We start from the raw sequence: 26,454 nt of genomic DNA, 5'->3' as shown, positions 1-26,454 counted from the left end.
TGTTGGCTAACTTTCTTTATAGGTGCTCAGTCAGACCAAGGGTATGGATCTAAAGATGAACTTCGACGTGATGACGTTGATCTTCATGAAAAAGCAACACTGGTAGAAATTGGCTCATCTGACAAAATTAAAAAGCAAAAAGGTGAAGGTTATGAGAATCAATGTGACTTTTAACTTAGCATTAATCAAGTGTTTTCTTTGAATTTATAGACACTCCTGGTTGGTGGCACATTGGAGTTCATGTAGAACGACTTGTTGCACACCATCCACCACTTGATACTGCCAATGTCAGCTATGCTGTCATGTGCATGAGTCATGTAGCTAAGTACTTCCCCATTGGGAAGTAAAGAACATGTGGGAAGGAGAGTCATCGTGAGAGGTGCAGCAGCTTATCATTTGAGCAACATTCAGTCCCTAAGACAAGGTGCATGGCATGGGGAGATCCAGGATAGGAGATGCTTTTAGTTAATGGAATGTAGCTTGTTTAAAAAAAATGATTTTGTATTGTAGATGTATATTTATACCATAAATATTTATAGCACCTGTTTTCTGTATTAGTAACTTAAGAGAAAATTACAATGACCTCTAGGAATGTAAGAAATGGCACAAAGCATGTTTACCTTAAAGATCGCTGTTTAAAAAGTGATAATGTGGGTTTAATTCAGCTATTTCCCAAGTAGTATGTTCCACATCTTTGCCATGTTGTCGAGGGAGGTTCTAAACAAATCCTAGGCACTTCCTCACAGAAATGAAAAAAGGTCAGTGACCCTTTGCTTTGCCTGCATCCCTCCTAGAGGCTGGTTTCAGAATTGGGTTGGTAGAGATGTGATGTCAATCGCTGCTCTTGCCTTGCCTTGGGGATTATGTGTACTTGGAAACCAAGATAGAGGGGGAAGAGAATGGGAAAGAAAATTGAAAAATATTTTCCGAAAAACGGCAAATTAGAGTTGAGGCATGCAATAATAGATGAACCAGACTTTATTCATTGGGTCTAACATTCATGTTGTAGATAGGGCTTTAAACTAAAAAGTGGGGGAGGGGTCAGGTGAGGGGAAATTTAGAAATCTAATGAGAAAAGTTAAGACAATAGATCAGTGTAGTGACTTCGGTAAAGATAAGCAGAGTGTGGCAGGAAGGGACAGAGAGTTTAACAATCATCATGCAGCAACAAGTAAGGTCAAAGCAGGAAAAAAATGCTAAGTCAAAATTAAAGGCTCTTTATCTGAATGCACGGAGCATTCGTAACAAGATAGATAAATTAATTGCACAAATAGAGATAAATGGGTTTGACCTAAAAACCGTTAGAGACATGGTTGCAAAATGACCCAGGTTGGGAACTAAATAATCCAGAGTACATGACATTTAGAAAAGACAGGCAGGATGGAAAAGGAGGGGGTGTAGCCCTAATAATAAAGGATGACATAAGGACAGTAGTGAGAAAGGATCTTGGCTCAGAGGATCAGGAAGTAGAATCAGTGTGGGTGGAATAAGAAATAACAAGGGGCAGAAAATACTGGTGGGAGTAGTTTATAGGTCCCCTAATAGTAGCTATACTGTCGGACGGAGTATTAATCATGAAATAATAGGAGCTTGTTACAAAGGTAATGCAGTAATCATGGGGGACTTTAATCTCCATATAGACTGGGCAAATCAAATTGCAAAGGTAGTTTGGAGGACGAGTTCATGGAATGTATTCAAGGCTGTTTCCCAGACTTAATAGGTCATGGAACCAACCAGGAAACAGGCTATTTTAGATCTTGTATTGTGTAATGAGACAGGGTTAATTAGTAATCTCAATAAAAGAACCTCTGGGGAAGAGCAATCATAATATGATAACATTTCACATTGAGTTTGAGAATAATGTACTGAAGTCAGAAACTAGAGTCTTAAACTTAAATAAAGCCAATTACAGAGGTATGAGGAGCGAGTTGAAGGTAGATTGGGAAATTAAATCCAAGGGTTTCACAGTTGAAAAGCAATGGCAAACATTTAAAGAAATATTTCAATATTCTCAACAAATATACATTCCATTGAGAAATCAAAACTCCACAGGAAAAGTGATCCACCCGTGGCTAACTAAAGAAGTTAAGGAGAGTATCAGATTGAAAGAAGAGGCCTATAATGCCAACAAGAGTAATAAGCCTGGGGATTGGGAGAGTTTTAGAAACCAACAAAGGACGACCAAAAAATTGAGAAAAAGGGAGAAAATAGAATATGAAAGTAAACTAGCAAGAAATATAAAAACGGATTGTAAGAGCTTCTACAAAAGGGACAGAGTAGCAAAAGTATACGTTGGTCCCTTCGAGGCTGAGACAGGAGAAATTATAATGGGGAATCAGGAAATGGCAGATGCGTTGAACAAATATTTTGTACCTGTCTTCACGGTAGAAGACACAAAGCATACCAAAAATAGTGGAGAACCTAGGGGTAAATGAGATTGAGGAACTTAAAACAATTAATATCACTAGAGAAAAGCACTGGACGAACAAATGGGACTAAAAGCCGACAAATCCCCTGGACCTGAAGGACTACATCCAAGGGTTCTAGAAGAGGTGGATGCATTGGTGATCTGCCAGCATCTAGAGAATTTTGGAACGGTCCCAGTGGATTGGAAGGTAGCAAATGTAACACCGCTATTCAAGAAGGAAGGAAGGGAGGGAGAAAACTGGGAACTGCAGGCCAGTTAGCCTGACATCGGTCATCTGGAAAATGCTGGAATCCATTATTAAGGAAGTGGTAACAGGACACTTAGAAAATCATAATATGATTAGGCAGAGTCATCATGGTTTTATGAAAGGGAAATCGTGTTTGACAAATCTATTAGAATTTTTTGAGGATGTAACTAGCAGGGTAGATAAAGGAGAACCAGTGGATGTAGTATATCTGGCTTTTTAAAAGGTGCCACATAAAAGGTGGTTATGCAAGGTAAGGTCTCATGGGGTTGGGGGTAATATATTAGCATGGATAGAGGATTGGTTAAAGGACAGAAAACAGAGTAGGGATAAACGGCTCATTCTCAGGTTGGCAGACTAACTAATAGGGTGCTGCAAGGATTGCTGCTTGGGCCTCAGCTATTTACAATCTATATTAATGACTTAGATGAAAGGACCGAGTGTAATGTACCCAAGTTTGTTGACGATACAAAGCTAGGTGGGAAAGTAAGCTGTGAGGAGGACAGTGTCTGCAGAGGGATATAGACAGATTAGGTGAGTGGGCAAGAAGGTGGCAGATGGCGTATAATGTGGGGAAATGTGAGGTTATTTGCTTAGGTAGGAAGAATAGAAAAACAGAATATTTTTTAAATGGTGAGAAACTACTAAATGCTGGTGTTCAGAGAGACTTGGGTGTCCTCGTACAAGAAACACAAAGTTAGTATGCAGGTACAGCAGGCAATTAGGAAAGCAAATGGCATGTTGGCTTTTATTACAAGGGGGTTGGAGTACAAGAGTAAGGAAGTCTTACTATAGTTGTACAGGACTTCGGTGAGACCTCACCTGGAGCACTGCATAGGGTTTTGGTCTCCTTATCTGAGGAAGGATATACTTGCCTTAGAGGTGGTGCAATAAAGGTTCGCTCGATTGATTCCTGGGATGAGAGGATTGTCCTATGAGGAGAGGTTAAGTAGAATGGGCCTATACTCTGGAGTTTAGAAGAATGAGAGGTGACCTCATTGAAACATATGAGATTATGAGGGGGCTTGATAGGGTAGATGCTGAGAGATTGTTTCCCCTGGCTAGAGAGTCTAGAACTAGGGGGCATAATCGCAGGATACAGGGTCGGACATTCAAGACTGAGATAAGGAGGAATTTCTTCAGGCAGAGGGTTGTGAATCTTTGGAATTCTCTACTCCAGAGGACTGTGGATGTTGAATCATTGAATATATTCAAGGCTGAGATGAATAGATTTTTGGACTCTAGGGGAATCAAGGGATATGGGGATCGGCCGGGAAAGTGGAGTTGTGGTCAAAGGTCAGCCATCATCTAATTGAATGGCGGAGCTGGCTCGAGGGGCCGTTTGGCCTAATGCTGCTCCTATTTCTTATGTTCTTAGGTGCCCAAATTACAGTCACCTCCAGTGTTAAGGAGGCAAATCCCATTACTATTAAACAGCTGAGAAAAGGAAGTGTCAATCAGTGCTGCTGATATGTCTCTTGCTTCAATTGTGACCTCTCTGACTACAGCCGGGAATTTCCTTGGAGCTGCTTCTGCCGTAACTTCACCGCAAGTACCGCAGGGACCCCACAGTGGAACGGGAGCTGCTGCAAGGAAATTCCCAGCCTTATGTTTCCTGTGGTCACAGCTATTCCGACAAGCACGATAGTACTTCTCCACAACAATCTGGGCACCCTCAAATTGTTCGGAGTAATTCCGCTCGTCCTCTTTTCATACTTCTAATTCAATAAATTAAACTTTTCACAAAAAACACAATGGGTGCCAGAAATGCACAGCAGGTGAGCCAGTCTCTGTGGAGGGAAAGGACATGTTAACAGTTTGGTTGTAATATCCCTTCATGTGTTCCGATGAAGGGTATGCACCCTGGGTGTTGACCTGTTCTTTCCCTTTTCAGGTGCTGGCTGATCTGTGTATTTCCAGCCTTTTCTGTTTCTGTTTTTATTTCAAATTTCCAGCATTTACATAGAATTTACAACATAGGAACAGACCATTTGGCCCAACTGGTCTATGCCGGTGTTTATGCTCCACACAAGCCTCCTCCCACCTTATTTCATCTAACCCTATCAGCATATCCTTCTCTTCCTTTCCACCTCATGTGCTTATCTAGCTTCCCCTTAAATGCATCTGTGCTATTCGTTTCAACCACTCCTTGTGGTAGTGAGTTCTACATTATCACCACTCTGAGTAAAGAAGTTTCTCCTGAATTCCCTGTTGGATTTATTAGTGACTATCTTACATTTACGAGCCCTAGTGTTGGACTCCCCCACAAATAGAAACATCTTCTCTACGTCTACCCTATCAAACCCCATCATAATTTTAGCGGCCTCTATCAGGTCACCCCTCAGCCGCCTTTTCTAGAGAAAAGAGCCCTAGCCTATTCAAACTTTCAAAGACATTTCCTTGTTCAATCTGCAAAGAAATTTGCAGTTTCTTTTTATTCACAACAATTAAACACTACTTCTGTAAGCATTTTAAGGGCTGGATTCTCCTCTAATTGGTTGGCTAGCTGTGAGGTGGGAATTCCACTTACCCACATCAGTCCACCATAAATCCACACAAGTTTCCTGGACAGGCCCCGGCTGTCATTGTTGCACAGGGCAGTTTGGCTGCTGAGAGGTGGGGAATTTACTGCTAAAGGGAAATGTTTTTTTTGGCCCGGGAGCAGCAGAACAGTGTGGCAATGAGTGAGGAATAAGCAGCATCAGGATGGAGGGGAGCTGCAGGAAGGGGTCCCAGATTTACAAAGTGGTACAAATTGAATTTTCGCAAGATTTTTTTTCGAAAGAAAATCTTCAAAAAGGGAGGAAAGCATTATTTTGTTCCTAATAAGATCTAAACAAATCAAGCGCGATGGCAACATAAGTAACTGCTATAGTACAGAATTTCAGTGGATGTCCTGGCTGGAGAGCCTAGAACTAGGCGGTCATAGTCGCAGCATAAGGGGTCGGCCATTTAAGACTGGGATGAGGAGGCGTTTCTTCACTCAGGGTTGTGAATCTTTGGAATTCTCTACCCCAGAAGCTTGTGGATGCTCAATCGTTATGTTCAAGGCTGAGATTGATGGATTTTTGGACACTAAGGGACTCCAGGGATATCTGGATTGGGCGGGAAAGTGGAATTGAGGTCGAAGATCAGCTATAATATTGAATGGTGGAGCAGTCTCGAGGGGCTGTTTAGCCAATCCTGCTCCTATTTCTTATGTTCTTATTAACTTTTGCTGATCAGAGTTCATCCTGTCCTCCTGTTGGAATGTATCTGGAGTTTTTTTTTTGAAGTAGTGAGTAATTCTGTACTATAGCAGTTACTTATGTTGCCATCGAGCTTGGTTTGTTTAGATCATGTAGGAACTAAATAATGCTTTCCTCCCTTTTTGAAGATTTTCTTTCTAAAAAAAAATCTTGTGGAAATTCAATTTGTACTACTTTGAAAGTATAATCAAATTTGTTTTAAGCTTCTAAACCCTAAACAATTTGGTTCATTTCAAGTCTGATAATGGACTGATTAATTTTAGCAATCAAAATAAATTAACAATGTCATCATTTTATTTATCGCTAAGATTTAGTTTTACTATATATTATAGTGATGTGTGTAACTAGCGAGCAAAACTGTGGCAAATGGATTTCAATGTAGGCAAGTGTGAGGTCATCCACTTTGGACCTAAAAAGGATAGATCAGAGTACTTTCTAAATGATGGAAAGCTCAAAATAGTGGAGGCCCAGAGACTGAGGGTCCATGTATATAATCATTAAAATATGATGGACAGGTACAGAAAATAATCAAAAAGGCTAATGGAATGTTAGCCTTTATATCTAGAGGACTAGAATACAAGGGGGCGGAAGTTATGCTGCAGCTATACAGCCCTGGTTAGACACTGTGTTCAGTTCTGGGCACCGCACTTTAGGAAGGATATGTTGGTTCTGGAGAGAGTGCAGTGTGGATTTACTAGAATGATAGCTGGACTCCAAGGGTTAAATTATGTGGAGAGATTACACAAACTAGGATTTTATTCCCTGGAATTTAAAAGATTAAGGGATGATTTGATCAAAGTTTTCAAGATATTAAGGGGAACTGATGACAAAGACAGAGAGAAACTATTTCCGCTGGTTGGGGACTAGGGGCTGTAGCCTAAAAATTAGAGCCAGGACTTTCAGGAGTGAACTTAGGAAACACTTCTACACGCAAAAGGTGATAGAAGTTTGGAACTCTTTTCCTCAAACAGCAGTTGATGCTAGCTCAATTGTTAATTTTAAATCTGAGATTGATAGATTTTTATTAGCCCTATATCCATTAATACCTTTGGTTAAGGCAGGCACATGGAGTTAGGGTCACAGATCAGTCATGATCTCATTGAATGGTGGAACAGGCTGGAGGGGCTAAATGGCCTACTCCTGTTCCTATGTTCCTAGTGCATTGTGCTTAATTCTAAAATTATTAGTGGTTTCATATTCCTTTTTACAACATTATGGAATTATAAAGCCTCCATGTGTAGAAGTAGTTTGCCATTTGATGTCTTGATTTATTTAGTCTCCAGAGTTATGAAACTTAAACATGAAGTGTATTCATTTAAAATGTATATTTAGAGCGCTCTGATGCATCAGTTGGGTTTAGCATAGATCTGAGCCATACGGACCAGGAAACTCTGCACTGAGTCCTCTAATTTCATCTGAGGCAGCAGTGCAGGGAGTTATAATTAGTCTCAATACTGCTGTGCTAGGAAAGATAAACCAGAATTTCCAATTCTGATTGCTATTTAGTGTCACCTTATGTAGTTATCTGGTGAGAAGATTTGTTTCAGCTTGCTGGTGTTTCTTGTCTAGGCTTTCACATTAAGAAGAAACACATGGGTGTGGTGGTGGTAGGACTGAGTCATGAGTCACTACTTGTGGAAGAGGAGGAAAGACAACTGGAGGATTTTTTAAAATAAATTCTTGGCAAAATAATTTGTATTGAAAAAAAATCATTGAAAACAATTTTGAGTTCACGCCCAACTAAAATAACGTCATTGCTCTAATGCTGTTGCATCAACGTTAGAATCTTGCAAAATACGTATAAAGTTTGAAAACTGTGAAGCAATTTCTTTAATTGTCTAGAGGTCCACCAGGAAAGTCGCTCTCCCACGGCCATGTGCGCACCCGGGTGACCTTGGAGCGTCCACCATTATGGTTGAAGTCTTCTGTGACTGGTGGACAACGCTGGATATGGATCTAATGGGCAAAATAATGTTGCGATTTAATATATTTTGGTTTGTTGAGGCCAGCTGTATTAATGGTGCTCTCCTGTATACAGGGAGGACACTTGTCGAATATATTCCTTTCTTGGAGGTGCTGGGTTAACTCCAGTGCCATCCTATTGGCGCTTCAAAAGAGTCTCAAATGATTGGAGGCTAGATAACGCAGGGATAAGATTATTTAAAAGCTTGGGACCTTCAACCTATCAAGTTTTCTCCTTTCTCAGGCCAGGATGGCTACCTCAATTGTGGACTTTTCTTCTCTCCCCTCTCCCAAAAAATAACCACCACCATCCTGCACCCCCCCCCCCCCTGAAAAAGGTCTATTCCCTCTTCCTAATCGATTTGAATCAACATATGTTTATCTCTACAAACCTCAATTAAATATTGGTCCAGTCCTTTTTAAACTATCAATTGACCAGAATTAACTTTTTTTCCCTGATGTCTATTCCCCATTTCAATTATCCGTGGGAGGGGGAATTTCTCAACTCTAATCTTGCTTGAGGTCTGTTTTTTTGTAATTGTATTTGTATTTGAGTTCTGTGCTCACAGTCCATTCTCGTCTCTTTTGTATATGCAGATTAGATTATTGAGTTTCAAATCCTTCAGTTGAATTTGAAGTGGAAACCATCTTTAATTAAATTTAAATTGCATTTCGTCAACAGAAAAAAGCTCCGACGACACTGGTGAGGAACCAGCAGTGAGTAAAGAAATTAAGAATTCCAACTCGCCAGAAAGACTTAAGTCAACTAGTAGCATTGTAAAGCTGCAATGTGCTGCTATAGGCAGCAGAGGAAGCAGTGGTAAGCAGTTGTTGTTTTATCACTAGTTATCAGTATTCTATTGGATTACAGTGTGACTTATTGTCATTTTGCATTTAACTAATTTATCTTAATTCTTTAAATGGATTGCAATTTTTTTGGAGTTCCTATGTGCCACTCAGAATGGTGAGGGGACCAGACAACAGCTTGCACATAGTAAAATGCCCAAGGCTCTTCATAAGAGTGGGAAATCTCAGACAGAATTTAGGACCAGAGGGAGAATTGAGCTCTGCTCAATTATCTGTGAATATTAGCTTATTGTTTCTGTAATTTTAAAAAAACTCATCTGATTTAAACCCAACTTTAAAATCGATTATCTTTCATCAGTCCTTTTGCTTTCTTTAAGAAATGAGTTTGTGAAGCAGGGGTTATTGGTGTGTTCAGAATTAACTGTTTATATTCTTTTTTCATGCAGTTCATTATTTCAGTAATGCTTTATTGGGAATTTAAAGAATTATGTGGAAAGCTGTAACATTGACAGTGAACAGGAAGGAATTTCACTGTACTATAGAGCATCTAAAGTATTAAAGGGCTTTTATTCAATGGCCCAAAAATATACAGGTCATGTGAATCTCCAAATGGTTGATTGCAAGCTTTTTTTTTAAAAAGAAAAAGTAGCAACTCAGCTTTAAGAGCTAACAAAAAAAACTATGACTTTTAAAAAGAAAAATTGCTGAGCCCTGTATCAATTTAATCATAAAATGTGTGTGAATGTTTGTTCTACATATTCAATTAAAACTTTGTAAAATTCCTTACTAGGGTATGGTCCATGGGTGGCAATCACTCTCCAGTACTTCATGAGTCATGACATTGAGTGCCGTCAAGCTATTGAGCTGTGGATGACACCCCTGCTGACCCTAACCCTGTACACTCCCAATGCTCACACTTGTGCCTTTACTGTAGAAATCCCTGGTCATTTCTCTCTTTCCTAAATTAGGGTGCTGTGGCCACTTAGAGTTCTCATCGGCTGAGATCAGCTAACTGAAGATGATACTTATGAGAGGAGACTTGAAATACTTGAATTATTTCCACTGAAGCAGAGAAGGCAAAGGAGATTTGAGATATGAAGGGTTTTGATGTGATGTAAAGAGAGGGAGTATTTCTTCTGGTTGGGGAGTTAGTGATGAGGGGTCATCAATTTGAAATCCTCAAGAGTGAGGAGTGAAGTTATGAGCAATTTCTTTTGACAGATGATTGTTGGAGCATGGAATGCTATGCCACAGTGACAGTGCGCTCCTGTCGGTTGGTCAGCTGCCGGTTTTGGGTGGGAAACTGACCGTGGCATGCTGCCAAAGTCGGTTGTTTGTTACCCACCTCTACCAGCGCCCGCCTACTTCACGCACCCAGTTAAAATCAGGGCTAGTGTCTTTGCTTCTAAAGCATAGGGTGAGCCCCATATTCAGGTTTTAGATATTGACTTTTGAAAATAAAAATGTGAATGGAAATCTTTGTAATCTCTCTGTTTGAGGTTGTAATTTTTTTTTCTGTTTATTACTGTCAGCCTTAACATCAGAGGTTATGGGTTCAAGTTCCAGACACATGAGCGCATAATCTAGGCATATACTTAGGAGGTTCCATTTTTGATGGGACATTAAATTGAGGCCACGTCCTGTGGTTCTGTTCAAATAAGATCAGGAGAGTTCTCCCAGTGTCCTGGCCAATATTTATCCCTTAACCAACATCACTAAAACAGATTAATCTCATTGCTGTTTGTTAGACCTCACTGTGCCAATTGGCTGCATGTTTCCATATGTGATAACAGTAACTACACTTCAAAAGTCAAGTGCTTTGGGACACCAAAGGACGTGAAAGCTGCTATATAAAAGCAAGTTCGTTCATTTTTCCTTTTCACATAAAGATTTATTTCAGTTGTCAATGCGCCCTCTGAATGGATACTTAAAATCAGCATAAGATTGCAAGAAGTGACCACTTGCTACAGGTTTCTGAAGAAAATGATCATTGAAATCTTGGGCACTGTGTAGTGAAATCATAAATCTGCCTATAGGCAACAATTTTATGATTTTGCTACACCTAATGTACAAGACATCTTTGTCCCTCACCCTAGTCATTACTTAAAGCCTATTGAACTGTAATGGCGGGCACCTCATATAATAATTGGATTCCACTATATAAAAACTTGACATCTATCAGTTGAAATAAGATTATGAAAAGGAACCTTTTTACTTTGGGGTTTCATACTGAAAAGGAAAGCAAACAAAGCCTGTGTATATTATTAGTCTTTAATATGTGCAATAATTCACTGAGCAAGACTTAACAGGAACCCTTGAAGTTCACAAGGATCCCATGTCCTACAAGTTCATCTTTCAGTCTCTAAACTGGTAAAATTCTCATGTTAAGAAAATGTGAATACAGAACTTGAAAATCAGTAAGGATGTGGCAGCGGAATCCTGTAATTCATGTTAACTGCTAATATAACAGGAATGGGTAGGCAAGAATGGCAGTACTGCAGCAGTGTTTTATGTGATCGGAAAAGAAAGGAAAATTTGCATTTATATAGCGTCTTTCACGACCTCCGGGCATCCCAAAGCACTTTACAGCCAATGAAATAATTTTTGACGTGCAGTCACTGTTGTAACGTAGGGAAACACGGCAGCCAATTTGCACACTGCAAGGTCCCACAAACAGCAATGAGATAATGAGTAGATAATCTGTTTTTAGGTGTTGGTTGAGGGATAAATATTAACCAGGACACCAGGAAGAACGCCCCTGTTCTTCGAAAAGTGCCGTGGGATCTCTTACGCCCACCTGAGGGGGCAAGCAGGGCCTCTGTTTAACGTCTCATTTGAAAGACGGCATCTCCAACAGTGCAGCACTCCCTCAGTACTGCACTGAAGTGTAAGCCTGGATTTTGTGCTAAAGTCTCTGAAGTGGGACTTGAATCCACAACCTTCTGATTGAGGCGAGAGTGCTGTCACTAAGCCACAGCTGCCATTGATGAAAGCCAATTTTTTAAACTATTTCCTGTGAGTTAGTGGTTTGTGTTTTTCAAATGCCATATGCATAATTTGATTCAAATGTTGTAGAAAATGATTCAATTGTGATAGGTATGTTTTTGTTTGGCTGGGTCCTCTTCCTCCCCTTCCTTCTCACAATTTGCTCCTGGTCCTCTGCCAGGAATGCTCTTGATCTAGCCATTAGGAGGTACAGAAGAAAGACTACCCTGAGGTGATTTTCTCTCCTCTTCCTTCCCCCAAACCTCCCTTACATTTGCTTCCCTTGAATATGTTGCCGAGGTCATGATTATTTGCCATGTGATGAATTGTGTTAACTTGTATTTTTTGTATTTTAGTGCCAGCCATTTATTAAACACTGCAGACATGAAGTTCCCTTGATTGTTGTACTAGTTTGTATGTTAGCTATATTACTTGTTCTGTCTATTGTGTTCTTAAAAACTGTCCTAGCCACTCAAAATACTACATTTGGGGATTACTAATTAATTGGAATGGAGCGTCCCCACACCGCCATCTTCATTTAGTTTTAAGGCACAGCTGTTCATTTATTGAAATAAGGGAATAATAAATTGTATGACTCGTCCACATTAATCCTTTACTCTCAATCTTTTCAATGCCAGGTAATTTGGCTAGCTTACTGCTGGTAGATAATGACCATTATCAAGATGGTGATAGAGTTGGTGACCCCAGTGCCCGAGCACACAGGAAGAACAATGAGAAAAGCCAGCAGCGTCAAAAACTCTGGGCAGAAAGAAGCTGCAGTTTCAGTGCTGATACACGGACTAACATGTTACTAAAAAAGGGAAGCCTTGAAACTGATTCAAATGAGATAGCAGAGATGATGGGTGCTGATGCTAGGATCCTGGCTGCTGCTCTGTGCAATGCTAAAGTGCTATCTTCAAAGATTAAGACCTCTTCATCCTTGGATCACTCAGTTGATCAAACAGGACAGTGTCAAGGTGATGGCAGAATTACCTTTGATAAATACTCAGGTGTTTCAGAGAATAGAGATTCATCCAAACTGGAAGCATCAGATAAACACCTTGATACTGAAACTGCAGCGATAACTCAAAATACAGAATTTGTGCAGATTGAGCCAGATGCTTTTCTTGGAATTGATGAAGGAAATGAAGTTGAAGATCCTATGCAGAAAAGGACTAGTGTGCATCCTGCAATTAAACCTGTAGAAAGAGAAGATGTGAAGATAGGTTTTGACCCATTATCATTGCTGGCCTCAGAGACAGAAAAGAAAAATCCTTCCAATGTTGAGGAGAAGAATGTGCCACAAATTGTCTCTCGAAAACTTGCTGATGAGATTGAAATGTATATGAACCTTAAGAGCCCTCTTGGGGGCAAATCAGCCAGTATGGAACTGCACAAGACTGAGAATGAAGGGAAGCCTTCAGGTGACAATGATAGCGTACACTGTCATGCACAGGAAAGAAGGTCAAGTCTCCCATCTAGCCATGTTCCACCAGAAAATGTACAAACAACATCTATATCTGTGTCCAGGTCAAAAACATTTGCTGGTCAGCCTAAAGTGCAAAAGCCTGTTTCACAGAAAATGCGTTCAGCTTCATTAACTGCCTTGGTGAGGAACTCCCAGCATGGCTCCTTGGGGTCCATAGTTACATCAATTTCAGGATTTAAGCTTGACAATCTGCTCTCTGGACCCAAAATGGATGTACTTAAGTCTGGTATGAAACAAGCAGCAAATGTTGCCAGCAAGATGTGGGGAGCTGTGGCATCAGCATACTCCTACTCTGATGATGAGGTAATACACTTAACTTTGTTCACTGCATAGTGGATTTACTTTGAGAGGCAGTTGACACCATTTTTGAGAATTGTGACCAGGCTTATGAATGTAAATGTTATTTGTATCTGACAGCATGTTGAATAATCATTGTGTTTGCATTAAGTGGTATTGTGCAGTTTTTATTATAATGTATTTTAGTGAGGAGAACTTGGTATACCTGGAAGCTCCATAATCTTTTTACAGCCTGAAGATTAACCTCAAATATGTAGTACAAAAAAGTATTTATGCATTCTATCGGGTGCAACCTTTATGTGGGTTCAAGTACACCAATTTTTATTACATGTATGGGAATTCTGAACACTTGACCACTTCATTTGTCTCTAATCTGCATATCCTGTCTAAGCTCTATAGTGTAGATTGTAACACCATCTCACCTTTTAGTTTGTGAAATCCTTTTAGTTTGTGAAATGCTGTACAAGATCTGTTTCTATAAAAATAAGAGTTGATCCCCTATCATGTTGACAGCGGATGTGCTGTTTTATCAACAATGTGTAACAGATGGGCAGCTGGCTGGTATCTGATCGGTGGGAAGAGAGGCACCGAACTAATAATTTTTTTGCTTTTATTTGACAATTACTTCAATTTAGGTATAGATACTGATGATGGGCACAGAGGCTGGTCGTCATCAAGGACCTCGTACTTTGGGCAATTCAGCAGTGCAGTGCCATTGGGTAGCTTTATCAATGACCTGTGTGGGCATGATGTTGTCTGATACTGCAGAAGGGAGGAGAGGCAAAAACATTTGAGGGTTCCGGTGACATTTCCTGCTACTGGCACTGCTAATTCTATGGTCCAGAGTATCTATAAATGTCTTCGCACTTGGCTTCCTGCTGACCCAGAGACTGTGGCGCCAGGTAGATGTGTCAGGGCCTGAACATATTGCTAATGACATCAAGAAAGATACAGCTAGTTTTGCTCTAGTGTCTGATCTCCCTGTCATGCTGCCTTTAATTTTATACCACTTAAAACATGAGTACTGTGGGATCCTTCCAGTAGTACGGCAACATTGACTTGCCCAAAGATATTGCTTTTGATGTAGTTTCCATTCAGATGCTGTGGTACATTCTGAAGTGTTTTTTTTTATTCGTTCATGGGATGTGGGCATCGCTGGCAAGGCCAGCATTTATTGCCCTTGGGAAGATGGTGGTGAGCCACCTCCTTGAACCGCTGCAGTCCGTGTGGTGAAGGTTCTCCCACAGTGCTGTTAGGAAGGGAGTTCCAGGATTTTGACCCAGCGACGATGAAGGAACGGCGATATATTTCCAAGTCGGGATGGTGTGTAATTTGGAGGGGAACATGTAGGTGGTGTTGTTCCCATGTGCCTGCTGCTCTTGTCCTTCTAGGCGGTAGAGGTCGCGGGTTTGGGAGGTGCTGTCGAAGAAGCCTTGGCGAGTTGCTGCAGTGCATCCTGTGGATGGTGCACACTGCCGCCACTGTGCGCCGGTGGTGAAGGGAGTGAATGTTTAGTGTGGTGGATGGGGTGCCAATCAAGCGGGCTGCTTTGTCCTGGATGGTGTTGAGCTTCTTGAGTGTTGTTGGAGCTGCACTCATCCAGGCAAGTGGAGAGTATTCCATCACGCTCCTGACTTGTGCCTTGTAGATGGTGGAAAGGCTTTGGGGAGTCAGGAGATGAGTCACTCGCCACAGAATACCCAGCCTCTGACCTGCTCTTGTAGCCACAGTATTTATGTGGCTGGTCCAGTTAAGTTTCTGGTAAATGATAACCCCCAGGATGGTGATGGTAATGCCGTTGAATATCAAGGGGAGGTGGTCATTGCCTGGCACTTGTCTGGCACGAATGTTACTTGCCACTTATCAGCCCAAGCCTGGATGTTGTCCAGTTCTTGCTGCATGCGGGCTTGGACTGCTTCATTATTTGAGGGGTTGTGAATGGAACTGAACACTGTGCAATCATCGGCAAACATCCCCATTTCTGACCTTATGATGGAGGGAAGGTCATTGATGAAGCAGCTAAAGATGGTTGGGCCTAGGACACTGCCCTGAGGAACTCCTGCAGCAATGTCCTGGGGCTGAGATGATTGGCCTCCAACAACTGCTACCATCTTCCTTTGTGCTAGGTATGACTCCAGCCACTGGAAAGTTTTCCCCCTGATTCCCATTGACTTCAATTTTACTCGGGCTCCTTGGTGCCACATTCTGTCAAATGCTGCCTTGATGTCAAAGGCAGTCACTCTCACTTCACCTCTGGAATTCAGCTCTTCTGTTGATGTTTGAACCTAGGCTGTAATGAGGGCTGGAGCCGAGTGGTCCTAGCGGAACCCAAACTGAGCATCGGTGAGCAGGTTATGAGTGTTGATATTGGGAAGGCACTACAGATGCCATCTCCTTCTAAGATCTTCTTCCTGTTGGAAAGAGTTTCTGTATAGTCAGTTTGTTATTGATAACTATGATTCTGCTGCTACTCTAATTAAATAAGTATTCTGACTATAGTCTGATCTGGAAAGAATCAGGAATATTAGCTGGAAAAAATGAAATTCATAAAATTTTGCAAATTTTATGAAGAATAATAAACTTGCATTTATGTAACATGGAAAAATGTCCCGAAGTGCTTCATAAAGGAGTAAAATTGGAAACAGTATATAATTTGGGGAGTTATGAGTTTACTAAAGTCAGTTAAATAGCTGGGTTTTGTGAAGGCATTTGCAGGGGTGGGAGGAAGCAAAGTGGAGGGGTTTAGAGGTAATTAGAGAGTCGGGTTCAGGTAGCTGAATGCTCTGCTACAGCTGGTGAAATGGAGAGACAGGATGATGCACAGAGTTGGGGGAATAGAGTTTGGGATAAGGTATAACAGTGGAGAGGGTCATGCAGGTAGGATGGGGAAAAGTTACGGATGAATTTGTAAGATGAGAGTGAGGATTTTGAAGTAGATGTGTTGGAGAGGATAGGGAACAAATGTGAGCTGGCAAGGAATGGAATGAAATGATGAGCACCTGGGACAGGATGCAGCCCATGCAATTTTGGATGAGTTGGAGTTTATGGAGGTTGGAGGTTGGGAAACTGACGAGGGGACTATTAAAGAAATCCAGTCCCGAGATAACAGACATGTGGATTAAGGTTTCAGCTGTGGTGAGAAGAGGCAGGCAGTGTTGTAGAAGTAAGCGATTTTGGTGGTGGCCAGAATGTAGGATTTGAGGTTCTGCTTTGGGTTGAGCAGGACACCAAGGTTACGGACTATCTGGTATTGCCTGAGCAAGCAGTGAGAGAGATGAGGGTCAGTGATGAGATAACTGTTTTGGTAGGGAGCTGAATACGTGCTGCAGTTTTTCCATTGTTTATTTGGAGGAAGTTTGGGTTCATGTTACAGGTTGTCTGACAGAGAAGAGGTAGTAGTGGAATCAAAGTGATGGAAGTGTAGAGCTGATCCCAAGCCTACAGATAATGTCGCTGTGAGGCAACTGTCTGAAGAAAAGGAAGAGCATTAGGCTGGAATCCTGGTGTTCGCAAGAAATAACCATGTTGGGGTGGGAAAATAAACCATTGTTGGAGATGACTGACTGTGTTGTGACAGATAGGAACGAACCATGCAAGATCCGGCAGTTCCATGGGGTTTGGACTACTGAGAAGAGACAGTAGAGAAGAATAGGATGATTGACAGAGGGTAATCATTAGCCATATTTTCGATGGTGGTAGCTACACTTGTATGATTAGCAGAAGTTACAGGTCCACAGGGAGTGAACAAGGCCATGGGAATAGTTTGTGAATTGCTCCAGCAGACAGTCAGCTCAGATGCAATGGGCTGAATGGCCTCTTTCTGTGCTGTAAATTGCTGTGGTTCTGTTGATCGTTTTGTTTTGAATCAGTTCTGGTCAGCTGTAATTGACCAGATGTATTTGAAATTCCTATTTTCTTGCATAGAAGTCCAGAGCAGAAAGCTATAGCTAAAATATACTTGATATAAGAGTTTGTTTTATCTGGTTAAGAGCAAGCCTTGGCAGCAGCAACAGCAGTGATACTGGTAAACACCCTCTGACTGGTTAGTTAAAACTAATAGATTATATTTGCATTTTTACAATCCAGCTATTAGTGCACAAAGATCTCTGTTTCCTACCAGAGATGTGGAGATGCCGGTGATGGACTGGGGTTGACAATTGTAAACAATTTTACAACACCAAGTTATAGTCCAACAAATTTATTTTAAATTCCACAAGCTTTCGGAGGCTTCCTCCTTCGTCAGGTGAACGGTGTGGAAATGAAATTTTCGAATCCTTCGCATTTAAAAATCACAGAACAATGCCTGGTGATTACTGCCCGTTGCCAAGGCAATCACAGTGAGCAGACAGAAAGGTGTCACCTAAAAGGCCACCGAATATACAAACCCCCAAAAAAAAGAGAGAGAGAGAGAGAGAGAGAGAGAAGCAACGTTGCAGGAAAGGATGCCCCAAAGCATGGTACATTGGCGAGACCATGCAGACGCTGTGACAACGGATGAACGGACACTGCGCAACAATCGCCAAACAGGAGGGTTCTCCCCCTGTCGGGGAACACTTCAGCAGTCATGGACATTCAGCCACCGACCTTCGGGTAAGCATACTCCAAGGCGGCCTTCGAGACACACGACAACGCAAAATCGTCGAGCAGAAATTGATAGCCAAGTTCCGCACCCATGAGGACGGCCTCAACCGGGATCTTGGGTTCATGTCACACTACACGTAACCCCACCAACGAACAAATGTTATCCGTTTTTAATGTAACGGGTCATTGACTGTCTTCCTTCTCTCTCTCTCTCTCTCTCTCTTTTTGGGGGTTTGTATATTCGGTGGCCTTTTCGGTGACACCTTTCTGTCTGCTCACTGTGATTGCCTTGGCAACGGGCAGTAATCACCAGGCATTGTTCTGTGATTTTCAAATGCGAAGGATTCGAAAATTTCATTTCCACACCGTTCACCTGACGAAGGAGGAAGCCTCCGAAAGCTTGTGGAATTTAAAATAAATTTGTTGGACTATAACTTGGTGTTGTAAAATTGTTTACAATTGTCCTACCAGAGAGATTTGGAACAGCCGAGGGTGACCACCCTGGCAATTTTTTTGTTCTACTGTGTGGGGAAGCATTAAGTCTCCATTTGTCTATTCTAGTGGCATGGCCAAGATCAAAAGTTGATTGAGTCAATGATGCAAACTTGCATCTAACTGTTCTTTAGGGTAGTGAATTGTTACAGCAATACTTACAGCAATGCTATCAGCAGTTCTAGTATCAACTATTAACTATAATGCAGCACTTGATTGTTCTATGTATTCTTGTTTCTTTTCTTAGTATTTCCTTTTTGAAATTAGTGACTTCAGCTGGTTATTTCTTATAATTTGCATTATTTGTTTCTTTCCATGTTAAGGATGAACAGATTGCTGATTCAAAATTCAACTTTCCTCCTGGTGTTCAAGATTATAGCTGTAGTGGCAGCCCAACTGAGAGACTGGGTCTACCTACAACAATGGCTGCAAATGGCCTTAATCAAAGCAGCACTAGCCTTGGCGGCAGCAGCAACAGCAGTGATACTGGTAAACACCCTCTGACTGGTTAGTTAAAACTAATAGTAGATTATATTTGCATTTTTACAATCCAGCTATTAATGCTTTGTAAGCAAACCATGTACTGTAAAACTAGTTATTATTGAAACTTTCACTATATTTGTGAATTGCTGCTTCTCCATGAAATTTTATTGATCACAAATATTATTTTCTGAACTTTGTCTCTCCCTGCTGACTCCGTCCCAAACTCCCGAAGGGTTTCCCATCAATTTCTCCACTTGTGAGCAGCTCAGTTTACATCAGGAATGCCTGAGGAAGTTAACCACAACAACATACTTGAGATCTGAAACTCAATGCGGAATCAAACTTGTCTGCCCATTCTGTGTTGCCTTGTAATAAGTCAAAATGTTAGATTTTTTTTGGCGTAAGTAGGTAGCTCTTTATTTTTTTAACCCTGTTTTATCCCCTCCTTGTTCAGGCCTCTTTGGGCAATTCATGAACTAGGGTGAGGAGTAAGTGGATGAATTGCTCCAAACATCTGGCACTGTTTTTAAATTTGCTTTGGCAGGTATGCAAAAGTGCCTGCATTTTGATTGCCACCCTTCCCTTAACACCTGATCTTAATTTCAGAGTGGCAATATTTTAGCTTGAATATACATTTGATATCTCCTGTGCTTCACTAATACAGTAATTATAGTCAAAATTTTACTTCTTAAAAACAAGCGTGTCAGTTATTGTGTTTTGTAAAACAAATGGACTGTCATCCATATTTGTATTCAGTAATCACCAATATTGTGTTGATCTCTTGTCAGTCATAACTTACTTTGTTGCCTTTGTCCATAACATCTCCCAGTTTTATCATAATACCCAAGCAGGCCTAATTTTAAACCCAACTGTTTTAATGACATTCTAGTTCCCCCAAACTGTCCTTTATAGTAAATCCATTTTAAAAATTATTCAGTAGTACCGGATTAAAGGAAGCTTTGTACCATTCGTCTGCTGAGATCTGAACAAAGAGTACCAGAACTGATTTCACTTGCTATTAAACAGAGCTCTTATGCGGCCCATCAGTCCAGGGCCAATTGTCTGGGCGACTAATGACAATATTATAACTTGCTGTGCAAGCCAGTCTCTAACCACTTATTTATGTAAAATATTTTATACATAAATGGGGGATAGCCTTATCTTTAAAAAGCTACTCTCCCCTACATATTAATGTTGCCTTGAAATGAGAAGAATTTTTTTTAATGCTGACTTTTTATAATACATCTTAATACTTATATTCTTAACTAGGTGCTGCACATTCATCTAAAGTAGGAAAGGACAATGAGCCTGAGAAATCGGATCATGGATCCTCCCATTGTGCCAGTACATCAAGTATCTTCCAGAATTGTGCGATGGAGGTAAGAAAATGATACTTTTCACTTGTAAAATGCAAGGGGGTTATTCTTAAAACTATAAACCAAAAGGTTGAAGCAACAGAATCGTACATTTCGCTCTTTTGTTTTTATAAGACAAAATGTTTTGAAATTTTATGTAAAAATTCATACTTGCATCCACCTGAATAGGGAGACTTGGTTTAAAGTCTCATCGGAAAGATGGCACCTCCTGCAGCGCAGCACTTCCTCAGTACTGAACTGAAGTATCAGCCTAGACTCTGTTCAAATTTTGTACTTGAACCCACAAGCTCTGACAGAAGTGACAGCACTACCAACTGAATCAAGCTGATGCTACGCTAAAGATGATTGTCTCTGATTTTAGAGAGTTGGTTGACCTGCATAGTATTTGGTTGTTAATCATGCATAGGGAGCAAATATTGTGCAGTCAGCAGACATGTTAGCTTATGAATTGAGGAAAGTTTTGATTGTTTGGGAGCTGTTGTCAAACTTCTGTGAAGTCACATTAATTTCTGTATCAGAGCAACTTTGTGAAAACATGTTGCAGACTCCAACTGTTTGTGTTAAAATTTTAATAAAAACCTGCCATAGATCATAGACCTACACTGGTTCAATTCCCACTCAGCTCAGCACTGAGCAGAGACTGTGGCATCTCTCTGCAAGGAGAAAGTAAAATCAGAGAGTACTTGAAAACATTAGCTTTATTTGTTCTACAGTTCTTTTGCTTCCACGGGGTTTGCTATTGTAGTTTAAATGACACTGCAGCTTTAATGTGCATCTCTTAGGCCTGTTATATTTCAGAATATTTTGTGGTACTGTAGAATTTTTTGGTTATTGCCAATCAAGAAGAACACCTTGTATGATTTAACATTTGTTTGATTAAATCCAAATTTATAAATTGTTTTTTCTTAACACAACAAATTGAGATATTATTTGATCTGCCATATTACACTTTTCACCCCCAAAGGTATTGATGTCCAGCTGTTCTCAGTGTCGTGTCTGTGAAGCTTTGGTTTATGATGAGGAGATCATGTCTGGTTGGAGTGCAGATGATTCTAACCTTAACACCACTTGTCCGTTTTGTAAAAATACTTTTTTGCCAGTTCTAAACATTGAGTTTAAGGACCTACGGGATACTGGAAGGTACTGACTGAATTGCTAGTTTTTGTTTTGCTCCAGTTTATAAAATCTCATGTTTGGTACTGTGCATTCTTCTCTGATATTTAAGAATAAGATTATTTCTTGCCAAGCCTTTGCTTGATGCAGCAGGTAAGAAGTGCAGGAGAGTAGACTGGGTGGACTCGCCTTGGCATCTGCTTTGTGTATTCTCCCTCCCTGCTCAGTTAGTATCAGGAGCATGCTATGATTTGTTGTCCTGAAAATATGTGGAAGAAAAAAAGTGGTAAAATTAATTAGTTCCTTTGGATATTCCACTGCTTTTTGTTTGTGTGTTTTAAGAAAATTATTACTGATAAATATATCTTTTTTTTGACTGTGAAGTGCTTATTAGCCTTTTTTAAGTTAGTGAAACACAGTACAGCAAAATTAATATTGATGAGATAAAACTGCTTAGTTTTAAAAAAATAATGTTTTGGTAGTTATTGTGCAGATTTATTTCTGCCTTTAAAATTACAAAATTTGCTGGCTGTGCTTTGATGATCAGTACCTGAATTGAAGATTGGCAATCTGTTTTTCTCAGTTTTTTTTTGAAGTCCAGTGTGTCTGGAGACAGTTTGCACAGCAATAGTGTAACCACAACAGCAGAACATGTGGTGCAGAAAGCTGACTGTATTCCTGCTGCGTCGAATCTAATAAACTTGGCAGATTCACCAGTTCTCACAGCAACCCAGCAGGAGTCCTCTTCTGAAGATAAAAGGTAAAGTTTCTGTACTATTCAAATAGTATCCAATCCCTTCTTGTTAGTGTTTCTTTCATTGTCTAACCATAATTTTTTTTACAAAATTAATTTTATTCTTAAGCTGCACACTATTCCAAAGCGAGGGTCTTTGCTCTCAGACTTCTTCCAATATAGCACTGAAGTTGCTTACTGATGTATGGAAGCAGCCCAGAGGGAGACTGGCTATGTTTTTATTCTTCATTCCCATGCTTTCTGTCATCTCCTGGGGGAAAAGTTGAAAGCACAAATCTGTGTCCTATTGCTGAGAGTTTGAGGTTCCAAATGTACCTCACTCCCACTATCTCCCATTTCCTAGTAGCCAGTTTTGTACAGGCATTGGTAGAGTCTGGGGAGCTCTATCTGCTCTCTTAGCAAATACATGGTATGCAGCATAGGAAGATCTAGAGAGAGAGAAAAATGCCTTTATTTTGAAGGTTTAACAAAATAAAAGTTTATATATAAAAAGGTAAAGTTTGGATCAGCATATGCAAATTAGATACATTTTATGGAAGACTTTTTTTTCCCCTCTTGGATCAGTGCTTTATCAAAGGACTCCCAGGAATTGCTAGACAATGGAGATGATGAACCCCCTAAACGGACAGCATCTTTGATTCGAAGTTACAGTGTAGGTGGTCCATTGCAAAACTTGGATGTGTCTCAGCGGCCTATACATGGTATTTCAACAACCAGCCTCCCAAACAGTCTGCAGGAAAGTGTGGTAAGTAGTTAACGCAGCCAGATGTGAAATGAACTGACGTAATAGAATGATTTAAGTTTGAAAAAGTAACTTTTGGATTTTGTACTGCCACAGATTTGAGCACTAGGCATGAAATTATTTCCTGAAATAAAGTTTAAATGATTCATTATTCATATTTATGAACTTAAAAATAGTTTCGTAAAGTAAGAAAGGTATAGGTCAGTAAGAGATCTTTTGACTATTGATCGAGATCTCCACTTGACACTTGGGTTCCCTTTTATAAGTAGTTAAATCCATCACATTAACTCTGCATGTATATAAATTACTTTCTTCATGTTGGAAAATGGATTGAAAGGGTTGACTGACAACTTGTCCACATTGATGGAAAATGCTCAAAAACTAGGAACATGATTTAATATTTAGGAGTAGTGGAAAGTTGAGGCTGAACGATTTCACAAAAAAAGGTAACAGACATAAATGGAATAAGTTACCAAGAGAGACAGAGTATTTCTGAAGAAACAGAATTGAAGGATGTGGTGAGAATGGAGCGGGTTCATTGAACCAAACAGCCTTTTCCCTTTTCTAAAATTGCCTGTTTTTATGTGGCGTATTCAGAATCAATTAAGTTTTTTTGGCATAAGCGCCACCTGGTGGATTTCTAAACTGTCATGGTGGTGTTTTTCTGCATGATTCCTATATACTGTATATGGTTCAGGACCTCCAGCTGTAACTTTCTGAAGGTTTTTTTATTGGTGAGACAACTAGCACAGTTGTGTGGCATTCAGGCACTGGGACTTACTTTTTATTTCTATTATAACTTTTTTTTAAGTTGGGTATAATCTGCACATTTCTTGGATAAAGTTGTGTAGCTGTTGACCTCAAATTCAATCATGGCAAATTGTAAAATTTCACCAGGAGTAAAAAAAAAGCCCTTTTCACAAAGGTCCTTGAGGGATAGATCCAATTTTTTTTAAATGGTGAACAGTGGCTGTCCAAAGAGATTTAAGGGTCCATGTACACAGATCACTAAAATGCAGTAGTCAGGTAGAAAAAAATAATCAAAACAGCTAATGGAATGTTAGCCTTTATAACTAGAGGACTAGAATATAAAGGCGGGGGCGGGAGGAAGTTTTGCTGCAGCTATACAAAGCCCTAGTTAGACTACATCTGCAGTACTGTGTACGGTTCTGGGCACCGCACCTTAGAAAGGATATATTGGCCTTGGAAGGAGTGCAGTGCAGATTCACCAGAATAATTCACCTCAGATAATGAAGCAGTCTGTGCCTGCATGCAGCAAGACCTGGACAACATCCAGGCTTGGGCTGATAAGTGGCAAGTAACATTCGTGCCAGGCAATGACCATCTCCAACAAGAGAGAGTCTAACCACCTCCCCTTGACTTTCAACGGGGTAACCATCGCCGAATCCCCCACACATCCTGGGGGTCACCATTCACCAGAAACTTAACTGGACCAGCCATATAAATACTGTGGCTACAAGAGCAGGTCAGAGGCTGGGTATTCTGTGGCGAGTGACTCACCTCCTGACTCCCCAAAGCCTTTCCACCATCTACAAGGCACAAGTCAGGAGTGTGATGGAATACTCTCCACTTGCCTGGATGAGTGCAGCTCCAACAACACTCAAGAAGCTCGACACCATCCAGGTCAAAGCAGTCCGCTTGATTGGCCCCCCATCCACCGCCCTAAACATTCACGCCCTTCACCGGTGCACTGTGGCTGCAGTGTGTACCATCTACAGGATGCAGTGTAGCAACCGGCCAAGGCTTCTTTGATAGCACCTCCCAAACTCGCGACCTCTACCACTTAGAAGGACAAGGGCAGCAGGCACATAGGAACACCACCACCTGCATGTTTCCCCTCCAAGTCACACACAATCCTGACTTGGAAATATATCGCCGTTCCTTCATCGTCGCTGGGTCAAAATCCTAGAACTCCCTACCTAACAGCACTGTGGGAGAACCTTCACCACATGGACTGCAGCGGTTCAAGAAGGCGGCTCACCACCCCCTTCTCAAGGGCAATTAGGGATGGGCAATAAATGCCGGCCTTGCCAGCGACGCCCACATCCCACGAACGAATTTTTAAAAAATGTTACCACTGCTCCAAGGGTTAGATTATGAGGAGAGATTACATAACTAGGCTTGTATTCCCTGGAATACAGAAAGTTATGGGGTGATTTGATTGAGGTTTTTAGGATTTTGAACGGCATTGATAGCATATAGAGAAATATTTTCTGCTGCCGGGGGAGTCTAGGACAAAGAGACATAACTTTAAATCAGAGCCAGGCCGTTCAGGTGAGAAGTTAGGAAACATTTCTTCACGCGAAGGGTGGTAGAAGTGTGGAACACTCTCCCACAAAAAGTAGTAGATGCTACTCAATTCATAATTTTAAATCTGAGGTTGATAGATTTTTGCTAGTGAAGGGTATTAAGCAATATGGAGTTAGGATACAGATCAGCCATGATCTCATTGAATGCCGGGACAGGCTTGAGGGGCTGAATGGTCTGCTCCTGTTGCTATGTTCCTAAGCGTCTGGCCTACATATGACTCCAGTCTCGCACTAAGTGATTGACTGGTCATGCCCTCAGATGTGGTGTGTATATATAGCTAGTCACTCAGTTAAACAGATTTACTTTAAGACGACCCACCACCTTTTCAGATAATTAGCAATAGATAAATACGGCCTTGCCAATATCACCCACATCCCACAAACGAAATGTTTTTTAAAAAAAACCTCCAGTATTTCCTAATCAAATATGTAAAAGTAAGTGTGCTTTATATAACAATGTTTGAGGTATATTTGGATTAAAAAAATCACTAAGCCTCATTAAATTCAAAACAGCAATGTTGATCTCCTAGATCAGTTTGCTTAGGCACTAAAATAAAACATGAACAGGTTTTGGAGAATAAATTTCCGTGTTTCTTTAAATACTGCTTGTACTATTGGTCTGTAAATGGAATGAATATTGTAATCATCATTTAGGTTTATTTTGTCATGAAGACCTTCTTTGATCACAGTTTGATTCTCCAAATCAAACTACTGAGGTTGCTATTTGCTTGGAGAGTGCACACACTCTTCTCACCTGGACACACCGCACTTAACTGAAGTTGACAAATTAGGTACAGGTTGGCAAGAGTCCAAATTTAGAGACAGTTCTAATTTCTTCCTCCCCCTCCAGCCACCTGGCAAGTGTGTGCGGGGACCAGCCAAAATTGTTCAGCTTACCAGTACTAGTAAGCTTCTCACTGATGTCCAGCCAGGACCACCCTATCTGTTACAGCATTGGATTTCAGGCTCATCTGGAACCAAGTGAGGAAAATCCCAGTGACTGATCTATCCCTTCAGATCCCATTAATGAGCCACACTAGCTAGGCAGTCATCAACAACTTGATTTATATAGTTGCTTTAACATAGTAAAACGTGGCGCTTCACAGGAATGTAGTCAGACAAA

General features: G+C 40.7%; 1 protein-coding gene across 3 annotated transcripts in view; it reads left to right on the top strand.

Moving 5' to 3' along the window:
- The window catches only part of dennd4c (DENN/MADD domain containing 4C), a 201,815-nt gene that overhangs the window by 166,974 nt on the left and 8,387 nt on the right, over positions 1–26,454 (top strand). For 2 of the 3 annotated variants that reach the window (XM_067983316.1, XM_067983315.1), the window contains exons 21-28: positions 23–142; positions 8,565–8,702; positions 12,313–13,466; positions 18,857–19,040; positions 20,286–20,395; positions 21,357–21,532; positions 22,089–22,265; positions 22,824–23,004. In XM_067983316.1, the coding sequence (XP_067839417.1) occupies positions 23–142; positions 8,565–8,702; positions 12,313–13,466; positions 18,857–19,040; positions 20,286–20,395; positions 21,357–21,532; positions 22,089–22,265; positions 22,824–23,004 (2,240 nt within the window). The remainder of the gene's footprint in view (positions 1–22; positions 143–8,564; positions 8,703–12,312; positions 13,467–18,856; positions 19,041–20,285; positions 20,396–21,356; positions 21,533–22,088; positions 22,266–22,823; positions 23,005–26,454) is intronic. The other variant, XM_067983317.1, reaches the window with a different exon arrangement.

Source organism: Heptranchias perlo, chromosome 4 (genome assembly GCF_035084215.1).
Source record: "Heptranchias perlo isolate sHepPer1 chromosome 4, sHepPer1.hap1, whole genome shotgun sequence".
NCBI classification, from domain to species: domain Eukaryota; kingdom Metazoa; phylum Chordata; class Chondrichthyes; order Hexanchiformes; family Hexanchidae; genus Heptranchias; species Heptranchias perlo.
The sequence above is the reverse complement of the archived record's forward strand: the minus strand, read 5'-3'. Positions and strand labels throughout refer to the sequence as shown.